This window comes from Tursiops truncatus, chromosome 1, assembly GCF_011762595.2.
Source record: "Tursiops truncatus isolate mTurTru1 chromosome 1, mTurTru1.mat.Y, whole genome shotgun sequence".
NCBI lineage: Eukaryota > Metazoa > Chordata > Mammalia > Artiodactyla > Delphinidae > Tursiops > Tursiops truncatus.
In genome coordinates, this window is record NC_047034.1 from 80,993,334 (window position 1) to 81,006,290 (window position 12,957).

Consider the following 12,957-nt stretch of genomic DNA (forward strand, 5'->3'; position numbering starts at 1 on the left):
ACTCTAACGATGATCTCTATAAAGATGAGTAAACTTCAGAGATCAGCTGACAGACATGGTAGCCAGAGACTCTGCTCTGTGTCCTGGGGTACACGTACCATAACTAGGGGATTCAGGGTGACACACAATCGAATTCCACAGCATTCCACTGCAGAAGGAAGATACTGAAGATGCGTAAGTTCAGAAAAGGATTTCCCTGACACTTACTCAGAGGTTTTACAGTGACTGACATCTGAGCCCAGCTCTGATCTCTGGTCTTGCTCCGGGGCATCTCAGACACCCTGCACTCATACATGCCGCTGTCTGTGATGGTGGTGGAGGTGATCTCCAGCTGGAAGGTGTCCCAGTCCGTCTTCTCCAGCCTTGTGTTGCTGTGCTTATCGAGTTGCCCGTAGAAGGCACCCAGCTGCATGGTGCCGTCCTGCCCCATTCCAGCCACAAACTCCGGCTCTGTCTCGTCTTGTGGGATGTGCCACCAGGTCACGGACAGGAGACTTTTAGCTCCACCTACCTTGCAGAGAAGGGTTAACGCCTCTCCTTCCCACACTGCTTGCTTCCTGTTCTTGGTAGACATGACCACATATCTTGCTGTGGATTACAGATTTTAAAAGAAAAAATTATTTCAAGTAAATGAAATTTTTTCTAAAAAACGGTGAAATCTCATTAATTAGGACTTGACAACTTTGTGACAAATCCGATCAGGTTGTTCACTCCTGCACCACCCCCAGAAAAAAAGATTTCATCAACACTTAAATAGTAGAAACAGCAGAAAGAATACCAGGAGAACTTATTTACACTTAAACCATTTATAATTTGCCCTAATTTTTAGTGATTTGTTCCTTAGGAACATCTAGTTGGGAAAACATCTGGTAATATTTTGTTAAATTAATTACAGTTGGTGTATGAGGCTGAAAGTAATGAAGCCGTGTTTAGTTTTTTAGAATTCAGACTTTCACAGTTCAAAATGACCTTTCTCTTCTTACTTACCTTCCCCTAATTGGTATATATTCTGAACAGTGAAGGAGTATTGTTAATTATATTTCTGTTCAAAATACTGCCATTAGAAAACAATTACTTGGGGGAAAATGTATGTATATATAAATATATATATATATACAATAAATATATATATACATTTCCCCCCAAGTATTTTTTTAAATATATATATTTACCCATACATATACATTTCTCTTTTTCAAATCATATATTCATTCATATATATTGTTGAAGCGAGATCCTTCCTATATCTGAACTATAGTGTAAAACAATAAATGTAAATCTGGCTTCCAGATGGGAAATTAAAGATGTGTAGAAACGCAGACATTCCTTCAACAGATACTTCCTGTGCAAGGCCTTGTCCTGGGTGCTTTGTGGGCAATGTAAAGATCCCTCAAGCTCATGCATCCTAGGCAGCCCAGCCTCATGCTTCAGGTCAAGGTCACTGGAGTCAGAATTATCCTGGGCAACATAGTGGACCTCTCTACGCCTCAATTTCCTTTCCTGTAAATATGGGGGTAATAATAACACCTCCCTTATGCATTGTGAGAGGACTAAACGAATGGTACATGCAAAGGGCTTACCCCGGCTGGCAAGGAGAAGTACCCAGCAAAGGTGAGCTATTAGAGTTAGTGCGTCATGATAGGCACTTTGTGAAAGCAGAGGAGTTCAAAGCCAGAAAAGGAAAACAAAATAGATTTTTTTTCAAATTTATTTTTTCTGGCCTTGTGGGATCTTAGTTCCCCGACCAGGGATCAAACCCAGGCCCTCGGCAGTGAGAGCATGGAGTCCTAACCACTGGACCACCAGGGAATTCCCAGGAAAACAAAATAAAACTGGCATTAGAAATTTAAATAGGATCTAAATGAATTTGCAAATTGATCTTCTCTGCTGAGGAAGGAGTTCAGTCTTTAAGCACTTTATGTATAAATGTATATGTTACAAAGGCAGAATGAAGGCTAATGTCCACAAATAGGTTAATATATCTATATCTATTTATCTATCTATTACATATATATAACTTGCTTCCAAATTTTGGGTATTAGAGGCTTAATTATACTTAATTTTTTTTTCAAGTTAAAAATAGACTCATGGGCTTCCCTGGTGGCGCAGTGGTTGAGAGTCTGTCTGCCGATGCAGGGGACACAGGTTCGTGCCCCGGTCTGGGAAGATCCCATATGCCATGGAGCAGCTGGGCCCGTGAGCCATGGCCACTGAGCTTGCGCTCTGCAACGGGAGAGGCCACAACAGTGAGAGGCCCACGTACCGCAAAAATAAAAAAAAAATAAAAAAAAAAGACTCATAACTAAAGTTTAGAAATTAGAGGGGAAATTATTACTCATAATCTCACTACTCAAATATAACCATTATGATTAGCTTCAACCAGCTTCAGTTTTGTTTTGTTTTGTCTTTTTAACTGTGGTTTCCTTAGTTTACTGTGGTCGTTACTGCCTCTCGGTAAGAAGTAACACACTCACCACGCAAGCGTAAGGTATACATGCATAGCAGTAGGGAGTACCCTCTTCTGTTTAAAACATTCACGGAGTGATAAAACTCTGCTCATACTTGAAGTAATGGTTTGAGTTTCAAAACCAAATGCTCAACAGGATCTTTAATAAATCTGTTAATAACCTTTTTTTATTCTACGTAAAAAGAAACAGGCTGGACTCCAGCCTGCACAAAGGATTATTTTTAGCTTGGGAAGACCAACTACTTGATAGGCTCGTGATCTGTGTGCCATGAAGCACACCTTTAGGTCTCTTTAGCACAAATTCCTATGTCCTGAGTTTATGAAAGATTTACAGATCTGCTCCAGCAGAGACAGATACACGAAGTTGAGATTTAGCTCTGTGTAAATATGTAAACACGCCTACATAGTTTTTTTCTGAATCCTAGCAAGTCAGAACAAATGTTTAGTGTCAAAATTACCACCAACACACTTCCTGGCTCGCCACTCTAGGCCAAAGCTGTGCGTCTTCACTCCCAGCAAAGGGGGTGATGGAGAAGAGGATGGAAGGGGAATGTTTCTATCTTTGGAGAGGCCTCCAGTGAGCAAGTACAACAAGGATATCTTCATTTTTAGTTTGTTTTTGATTTTGGTTTTTGCAAAACCAAAAATTTGGGGCAATTCATTTTTCTAGACTTTGAATTTAATACCCAGCCCAGAGGATCCTAATATTACTTGCGGATTTATCAGTTTTCTCTCCACACAAAAAGCACTGATAATTCAAACACGTTTAAGGTCACCCAGCCTTCAGAAACTAAACAAGACCTGAGTGGCCTTCCAGGTACTCAGACCCATTGGGATAGGCATCTCACGACATCATAACAACATACAGGCAATAGAGTCTGCCCACTATCATTTACTTCTTCTTTTCTTACTCTGAGTCATGCTTTGGTGCAGAATTAAGACTTAGTATCAGTTTAAGATAATAGAGAATTGATGAAAGATGTCGCAGGAGTAGGAGGGGTAACGTGGGTGTTTATTTCCCAGGAAGGGGGCAAGTGTAAGCTCTTGCCTCTTAATCTACTCAAAACACACACACATACGCGCGCGCGCGCAACAAGGAGACAGAGGGCTTCATTAATACAGGTGTTCTCTGCTGAAAGAATACCCAATGGACAAAAATTAGAAATAACAGCAAATAGAATCAAAGAATCTAAGATGGCAAGAAGGTACTTAAGGACAGTCAGATTAGATGTCATTATCTTACAGTTGAAGAAGCTGAGATTTAGAGGTGAAGTACATAGTGTGTTCATGATCATGGCCCATTTAATGGCTCAGGAATAGGACTCAGGTCTTCAGCTGGTTTGGGTGCTTTCCTTTGCAGTACTCCACTCCACCTCAAAGTGATCTGATTGACACCTGACTTCAGAAGACCTCCCCTGTGTCCATGAAGGCATCCTGTACTCACAAAGGAGGGCATCTAAAAGCAGCCCAATCGTGTCTGGCCCCGACTTCACATACCTGCTGGCTTCCTCAGGTGCACGTAGCTGTCTGGTGACTGTTTTTTCTGGAGCACCTGCCAGGAGCCCATCTGAGCTCTTGTCACCTCCGCCACGGCACATCTGTAGGCACCTTCATCCCTTGGCCCCACAGAGAAGATCTTGAGAGAGAAAGACTTGGGGCTTAACTTTGAAACCTGGAGCTGTCCTTGACTTGCTCTTTCTTGATAGTTTTCCTTCAGACCCAGAACTCCACCAGCATCAATGTGGGCCATTTCAATATCATTGAAGAACCAAGTGCCATGAAGCTGTGGGTCCCGGCCACCGCCCATGACCAGGCAAACCAGTTCTAAGGGTTTTCCTTCAGGAACCGTGCTCTCAGCCGTGATGTTGACTTGAAAATCTCTCACTAGGAAACAAAAGCAAGGCAGATATATAGAGAGGCCACTGCATCTGTCCTTTCAATACCAGAGAGAGATGGTACCTCCTGTTAGGATAGTACAGGGATTGAATTTCATGTGGGAGATCAGTTCTGAGGAGAAGGTAAGCCAAAGAAATGCCTAGAATTAAAAAATGCCCTTGACTACTCTTTAAATCACCTAGAAAGAACAACATACATGATTTTCTGAATGCAATCCTATTAAGCAAGATGTATGCATAATGTGTAAAGTACACAGTAATGTATCTTTTTAAATAAAATATTTTATACTATGTTGAATCGATGTAAATTGTGATTTCTTGCTCTCATTTTTGGCTGAGCATATCCAGTGGAATTTTCCGAAGTTAAAAGCATATGTGATATATGGCAAGTCCACAGCTAACATCACACTTAACAGTGAAAAGCTGAAAGCTTTTCCTCTAAGATCAAGAATAAGACAAGGATGACCACTCTCACCACTTCTATTCAACATAGTATTGGAAGTCCTAGCCAGAGCAGTTAGACAGAAAAAGAAATTAAAGGCATCCAAATTGGAAAAAAAGGAAGTAAAACTGTCACTGTTGGCAGATGACATGATCTTACATATAGAAACCAAAAAAAACTCCACCAAAAGATGTTAAAACTAATAAAGAATTTCAGTAAAATTGCAGGATACAAAATCAACATACAAAAAAAAAAATCAGTTGCATCTCTATACCCTAACAATGAACTATCCAAAAAAGAAATTAAGAAAACAATCCCATTTACAATAGCATCAAAAGGAAGAAGATACTTAGGGATAAATTTAACCAAGGAGGTGAAAGACATGTACAATGAAAACTATAGAATACTGATGAAACTAACTGAAGATGAAACAAATAAATGGAAAGATATCCCATGTTCATGGGTCGGAAGAATTAATATTGTTAAAATGTCCATACCACCCGAAGCAATCTACAGATTCATTGCAATCCCTATCAAAATTCTAATGGCATTTTAAAATAGACAAAAAGAATTCTAAAATTCATATGGAACCACAAAAGACCCTGAAGAGCCAAAGAATTTTGAGCAAGAGCTGTAGGTATCACATGCCTGATTTCAAAATACATTACAAAGCTACAGTAATCAAAACAGTATGGTGCTGGTATAAAGCCATATAGACCAATGAAACAGAAAAGAGAACCCAAAAACAAATCCATGAATCTATGTCAATTAATCTCCAATAAGGGTGCCAAGAATACACAACAGGGAAAAGATAGTCTCTTCAAATAAATGGTGTTGAATAAACTGGATATCCACATGCAGAAGAATGAAGTTGGACCCCTATCTCGTGCCATATTAAAAAAATAAACTCAAAATGGATCAAAGATTTAAACATAAGACCTGAAACTGAAAAACTACTAGAAGAAAACAGAAGGGGGAATTCCCTGGCAGTCCAGTGGTTAAGACTCTGCACTTCCACTGCAGGGGGCACACGTTCAGTCTCTGGTCAGGGAACTAAGATCCCACATGCCACATGGCACAGCCAAAAAAAAAGAAAAAGAAAAAGAAAAGAAAATAGAAGGAAAACATTCTTGACATTATTTTGGGCAATGATTTTCTGGATATGACCCCACAAGCACAGGCAACAAAAGTAAAAATAGATTGTGGGATCGCATCAAACTAAAAAGATCCTGCACACAAAAGAAACAATCAACAGAGTGAAGAGACAATCTACAAAATGGGAGAAAATATTTGCACACCATGTATTTGAAAAAGGGTTACTAGCCAAAATGGATAAGGAACTCATACAAATTAATAGCAAACCAAAAAAAAAAAAAACCCCAAATAACTTAATATAAAGACGAGCAAAGGATCTGAAGGGACATTTCTCAAAGGAAGACATACAAGTGACCAAAAATATGGAAAAAGATGCTCATCACTAATCATCAGGGAAATGCAAATTGAAGCCACAAGATATCACCTCACATCTGTTAGGATGGCAATTATCAAAAAGACAAAAGATATCAAGTGTTGGTGAGGATGGACAAGAAAAAGGAAACCTTGTACACTGTTAGTGTACAAGGAATGTCAATTGGTATGGCCATGATAGAAAACAGTATGGAGGTTCCTCAAAAACTAAAAGTAGAACTACCATATAACCCAGCAATCCCACTTCCACGTACATATCCAAAGGAAATGAAATCAGTATCTCAAAGAGATATCTGCACCCCTATGTTCATTATTCATAATAGCCAAGATATGAAAACAACCTAAGTGTCCATCAAGGGATAAATGTATGAAGAAAATGTGGTATATATACACAATGGAATATTATTCAGCCATGAAAAAAAGGAAAATCTTGCCATTTTCAAAAACATGGATCAACCTGGAGGACATTTTGCTATGTGAAATAAGCCAGACACAGAAAGACAAATATTGTGGAAACTAAAAATTGACAAAATGAATACATAGAAGTGGAGAGTAGAATGGTGGTTACCAGGGGTTGGGGGAGTGGCGACAATGGGGAGATATTGGTCAAAGGGTACAAAGTTTCAGTTATGCAGGATGAATAAGTTCTGGAGATCTAATGTACAGCATGGTGACTACAGTTAGTAATACTGTGTGGTATTACTTGAAATTTGCTAAGAAGGATCTTAAGAATTCTCACCACATACACAACACAACCACGTGAGGTGATGGGTATGTTAGTGAACTTCATTGTAGTCATTTCACAGTGCATACAGATATCAAAACATCATATTGCACACCTTAAACATATACAACTTTTATTGATCTAAATAAATAAAATTTTAAAATAAAGAGTTTTACATTTTTAAAAACTGTTTTCAAAGGGAGGGGAAAGAAGCACATGTGATGTGTCTCCAAAGGACTCCCTGAGTATAATTTGGACACGTACCACCATCAGGACAATTTTTAATAGAATAGAATAACACTCCTAAAAAAAAAGAGAGAAAACTTCAATGATCCACTATTGGATCATTGCTTTTAGCAGGGATATATATGGTTATAGACCTCCTCCTACTGGACCAAAGTCCATGTGGAGAGACCAGGAATCAAAATGGAGGCTTCCTGCTTGCTTTGGCGAAAGTGTCAATGGCTCATGAAGAGTGACACCGTTCCAAGGAAACGGGGTAAGGCGGAAGGAGCAGTGACTAAGACAAGGCTTCACGTTGGAAATAGGCTACTCTGAGGCGCAGGTGTCTGTGGGGAGAGGGCCTTGGAGAGATACATCTGTCTTCCAACGCCAGCTCCAGCAGAGCGAGCTAAGGCAGAGCATTTAGCTGAGGCTCAGGGTCATGTTTCAAAAATGGGGACTTGACTAGTTGCCTCAGAGGGTGGTTGTTAGGACTAAATTCGATAATGTATTATAGATAAAGTGCTTACACAGAGCCTGGCAAGAATGGCAACAAAACTATTTCCATGCATGGCTGTGGAATCTACCTAACATTCAACAGATTTTATCCCATAGAAAACCTCCCGTGGACGGAGCCCCAAATCTGTCCTTCTTACTTATGCTTCCCAGATGACAAAAACAAAATTTACTCAAACTTTCTAATGATTTTTTTTTTTTTCGCGGTACGCGGGCCTCTCACTGTTGCGGCCTCTCCCGTTGCGGAGCACAGGCTCCGGACGCACAGGCTCAGCGGCCATGGCTCACGGGCCCAGCCGCTCCGCGGCATGTGGGATCTTCCCGGACCGGGGCACGAACCCGTGTCCCCTGCATCAGCAGACGGACTCTCAACCACTGAGCCACCGGGGAAGCCCTCTAATGATATTTTTGATCCAACAAAAGATTAGAAAAAAACAAAAAGAGAAAACTCCCTCGCGGTCCAGTGGTTAGGACTCCGCGCTTTCACTGCCGAGAGCGCGGATTCAATCCCTGGTCGGGGAACTAAGATCCCGTAAGCCACGTGGCACAGCCACAAAAAAAAAAAAAAAAAAAAAAAAAAAAAAAAGAAGAAAGACATCCAAATACCCACTACTAGCTGTTAATGAATTTCCCGAGAAGATAATTACCTGCTGGACGGACCCTCAGAGTTGTTTGATCTGTCTGCTTTTTCGTGATGGAAGTCCAGGTTTCATCTGGATCCTGAATCCATTCAGTTGCCTCACAGAACAGCTGACCCTGATCTGAGGGCCGAAGTCTCCCTATGGACAGCCTGAAGGTAGTGACCCCAAGCTTGTCGAGCCGCACGTCACCAGCTGCAAACCTCTCTGTATACAAGGGCCCAGGGAGCAGCATAAAATCTTTGGAGAGGGAAATAATCTTGCTGGCTTGGCTTCTTTCTCCATCTTGCATCAGGTACCAGGTGACAGAGAGGTGAGTATGTTGAGCTGTGGCTTTGGATGACTCACAGGTAAGTTCCAATGGCTCACCTTCCTCCTTACTGAGAGTCTGGGAAGTCATGGCAGCAGAGAGGGTATCTGGAATGACTGGATGCAAAGGAATGATTGTAATTGACTGAGTACCTGTCAGACTAGCCTCCTTAGATGAAGATGGCGCCCTGACCCAACATCTGTACAGTACATACTTTGAGTCGGTTTTCCACCAGCCATATGCTTTCCCTATTGCCAACAGGAACACTGGCATCTATATACATACAGACTAGGGAACTCGGCAAAGCTATTGGTTCACTGTTGTACTGACCCTGATTTTACATTTTTAGCATAGGCTGTAACCAATTTAGCTATTCAGACACAGAGGTTTTAAATGGGAGCTAGAAGACTATATTCTGATCCTATATTTGTCCCTATTTGACTCCATGAATTGGAGGAAGTTACCTCACTTCCTTGGGCCTTCACCTGCTCCTTTATCAAATAAAGTTCTGAAATAATCTGTTACAATTTATCATTCAGAGCCAAAATGCAACCCTTACCAAAGTTTCGAAAACCATCTTACTACCCTACCATTCTTTCCTTCCTCAAAGGAAATCACACAGCCTAAGTTTATGTGAAAGCAACACTTAGATTCAAAAATGAATGTTTATTGAGCATCTACTCAGAGCTAACCACTGTGCTAGAGAGTGAGGTAAATGTTCTCTTCTCATGGAGCTCAAGGTGAGGCCAGAGAGGGTCATGTAAGTAGCCAATTACCACATAAACTGGGTGAGTACTAATAACAGTAGTGTGAACAGAGCATCAAGAAAGAACAAAGATGGGAATACTGCCTGAGACAGAATGGGTTTCACAGAAGAGGTAATACCTAAACTGGGTTCAGAAGTATATGTAGGAGTTTGCTAGGCAAAGGGACAAAAGGGTAATTTCAAATAATATGACCCTTGCCCCATAGGTAACTATGTTAGAGAATGGTAGTTTGAGAGTAATTACTTCCAAGTTAATGACTTACTTCCTATGGTATTATATTAATTATATATAAACATATATTAAATATATTAATACTGGCTCTTCTATCAAGTTAATATTCTGCCTCTGAGAAGAGACATGAGAACTCTCAAAGCTTTGTCTAATGCTGTGCTATTATCGACCTATGAATAGCTGTGGGCAAGGCCTAGGAAGACCACGTACTATCTAACTCTTCATGACAAAGTCGATTGGGGAAATGAATTAAGAGCTTTAGGGAATATGAGATACCTATTTGTGACAAACTCCAAAATATCCAGAGGGGTATGTGGGCTCTTTTGCCAAAACAAACAGCACAATATAAAGTCATGTCACGTTGCAAGGCATCGTGTTGATGGAGAGAATCTGGCTTCTCAGGGGCTGGCTAGAAGAGGAGGGCACACAGCTTACCAATTAGATTCGTCTTTGCACTGTAACTCCCATAGTATTTTCCATCAGTGTTGGGTGTGTGACACTCATACTCGCCGGAATCCTTCATCTGGAGCTTGGCGATGTGCAAAAAGACTGAGTTACCCTGGACCTTCTCCACGTAGATTTCCTTACTTTGCACCCGCCGTGCATACACTGCATAAGAGAAGGTGGCATCCTTGGTGCTAATGATCTGGATTTCTTGGGTCGGGGCTGTCGGCAGGTAAACAGACCACTGGAAATGCTGCTCAGAAGGTCCCCGGTAGCCAGTTACGTTGCAGCCGATGCTAATGGGGTAACCTTCAGCTCTGAACAGCGGTCCTTTCTGAACTGTTACTTCTCTCTGGGCAGTGCTGAGCTTAGCTTGCAAGTAGGAGAAAGAAAGGGGAATAAAAATAGATTAGTGCTCCAGTTCCCAATGTGCCACATTATGTAGCTCCCTGTATTACAATTCTAGAAAATGAGATCGCAGGTTATTAGCTATAATCAACTCAAATGTTCAATACCTTCTTCAGGATGAGGAGCAGTGGAATGGCTTGATGAGTTAATTTTTCTTTTCTTTTTTTTTTTTTTTTGCGGTACGCGGGCCTCTCCCGTTGCCGAGCACAGGCTCCGGACGCGCAGGTTCAGCGGCCATGGCTCGCGGGCCCAGCCGCTCCGCGGCACGTGGGATCTTCCCGGACCGGGGCACGAACCCGTGTCCCCTGCATTGGCAGGCGGACTCTCAACCACTGCGCCACCAGGGAAGCCCGAGTTAATTGTTCTTTTGTAAGTTTAACTTCCATAGTAATCTCTAGTCTCTTAAAAAAAAAAGTTTAGCTTCATCAATGTAACATGACCACTTTCATAAAACATATCTGCTTATCTAAGTGCACCTGAAGTAAATACGATGTATAATAATTCACCTTTTACATTATTTTAGGGGAAAATTCCTCGATATACTTCCTCAAGCCTCCAATTCCTAGGTACCTGTCATCGAGCTTTTCTCACAGAAATGATTGCTGGAGAGGCAGGGTTTATGGCACTGCTCCTGGTGCCATGCTTTTTCCTGCTGGTTGGTTGGAAATATCTGTAGCTCCCGGCCAGGTGTGATGCAAGACTAGCTAAAATTAGCATCTGAAGAAGCAGCAGCACTTCCTTTCTATACCGTGGAGGGTTTTTCATTTTGTAATTTTTTAAAGAGCCACTACAGCTTTGTTGAAAAGCTTCATACAAGATGACTGTCAAGTCCAACAGGATCTGGGATCAGATTTAGTTTAGTTGTTCTCTTAGCCCAAGTTTTCAGTTGGGACCACTATGGAATGTTTCCTGTTGGGACAAATCTTAAGTATTAGGTTTAAAGGAGAAAATCTTATTCAATGGTAACATTTCCTTTGACATACACCTTTTCAAAATCAAGACTTCTTTAGAAATTAAAAGGTATGTATTTATTTATTATGTTAACATTAAAGCCCAGTTTATTTTGTGTAACAGAAAGAACAAAGAACAAATGACAGAGACGCCACAGGGTGAGCTAGATCTTTCACTCGGGGCCTAGGGCCCAGTGGAAAGACATCAGAAGGGTCCAACAGGGAGCAATTGCTGGTATTACAGAATTAACAGAATAGAGTTCATAAGTAGGCATGGAAGAAGTAGAGCATCTGCTGAATTTGTTGAATCCACAAGGACAAAGAGTAAAGGAGACCAGAGTGAAAAAAAAGTGAGAGAGGGGAAAATGACATTACAGAGACCATGAGTATAGGCTGAGTATTTTAGAATGAAGACAATTCTGATAGGAGGGGACCTGCAAAAACATAGGGAGAAAGGGTAAGAGATCACCTGATACAGTCAACTAAAAATTGCATATGGATACAATCAATGCAAAACTGGAAAACAAATATGCAATCAGTCAACCAATCACACAAATTTCCAGTAATCATTTAAAATATACTAATTTATTCATAAATCCCAGTTAATGTGATATATGTATGTTAGGCTCTTTTTGTAATAAGCATTTAGGAATAGAAGTTGGACCATAGGAGAAAAAATTTTTAATTTTTTTTCAAAACAGATGACTTTTTATTGAAGTATAGTTGATTTACAATATTGTGTTAGTTTCTGGTGTACAGCAAAGTGATTCAGTTACACACATATATATATTCTTTTTCAGATCCTTTTCTATTATAGGTTATTACAATATATTGAATATAGTTCCCCATGCCATACAGTAGTAAAATTTTAAAATATTATTTACCAAAAAATTGTACTACAAAGGCAATTTAAAACATTGTCAGCAATGCTAGCCAGGCTTAGAGACATACATCTTAGAGAAACGTGAGCACTGCACCAGGCTACACGTGAAAAAGTATCCATAGCAGCAGTGTTCATTACAGCCCCCAAACTAGAGACCATTCATATGTCCATCAACAGTAGAACAGGCAGACTGTGGTACATTCATAAAATGGAATCTTATACAGAAAGGAAAGTGAGTGAATTGCAACTGGTTGCAGAAACGTGGATCACTGTGTTTAATGAAAGATGCTGAACACTTTAGAATCTTTTTGACTATACTCTCCATAAAATTTAAAGAAAGGCAAGAAAACCACACTGTATTGTTTAGTGATGCAAACGTAATGGGTAAAACTATTAAAAAAAAAAGCTAGGAAGTAGGTACCATGAAAGTCAGCAAAGTGATTGTGTGTGTGTGTGTCTGGATGGGACATGTGGCAAGGTGGGTGGGTGCTTCTAGTGTCCTAGCAATGTTCTATTTCTTGACCTGCATAGTGATTACATGGTTTTTACTTTTTATGTATTAGTTAAATTGCACATTTATGTTTTATTAACTT

General features: G+C 40.4%; 1 protein-coding gene across 2 annotated transcripts in view; it reads right to left on the bottom strand.

Moving 5' to 3' along the window:
• The window catches only part of CD101 (CD101 molecule), a 36,663-nt gene that overhangs the window by 18,763 nt on the left and 4,943 nt on the right, over positions 1-12,957 (bottom strand). Inside the window, exons 1-5 of one of the 2 annotated variants that reach the window (XM_073809119.1) lie at positions 10,639-10,869; positions 10,115-10,495; positions 8,381-8,797; positions 3,965-4,351; positions 208-588 (exon numbers count right to left, since the gene is read on the bottom strand). In XM_073809119.1, the coding sequence (XP_073665220.1) occupies positions 208-588; positions 3,965-4,351; positions 8,381-8,797; positions 10,115-10,202 (1,273 nt within the window). In that variant the 5' untranslated portion in view covers positions 10,203-10,495; positions 10,639-10,869. Of the gene's footprint in view, positions 1-207; positions 589-3,964; positions 4,352-8,380; positions 8,798-10,114; positions 10,496-10,638; positions 10,870-12,957 lie in introns of those variants that run through there. The other variant, XM_019920100.3, reaches the window with a different exon arrangement.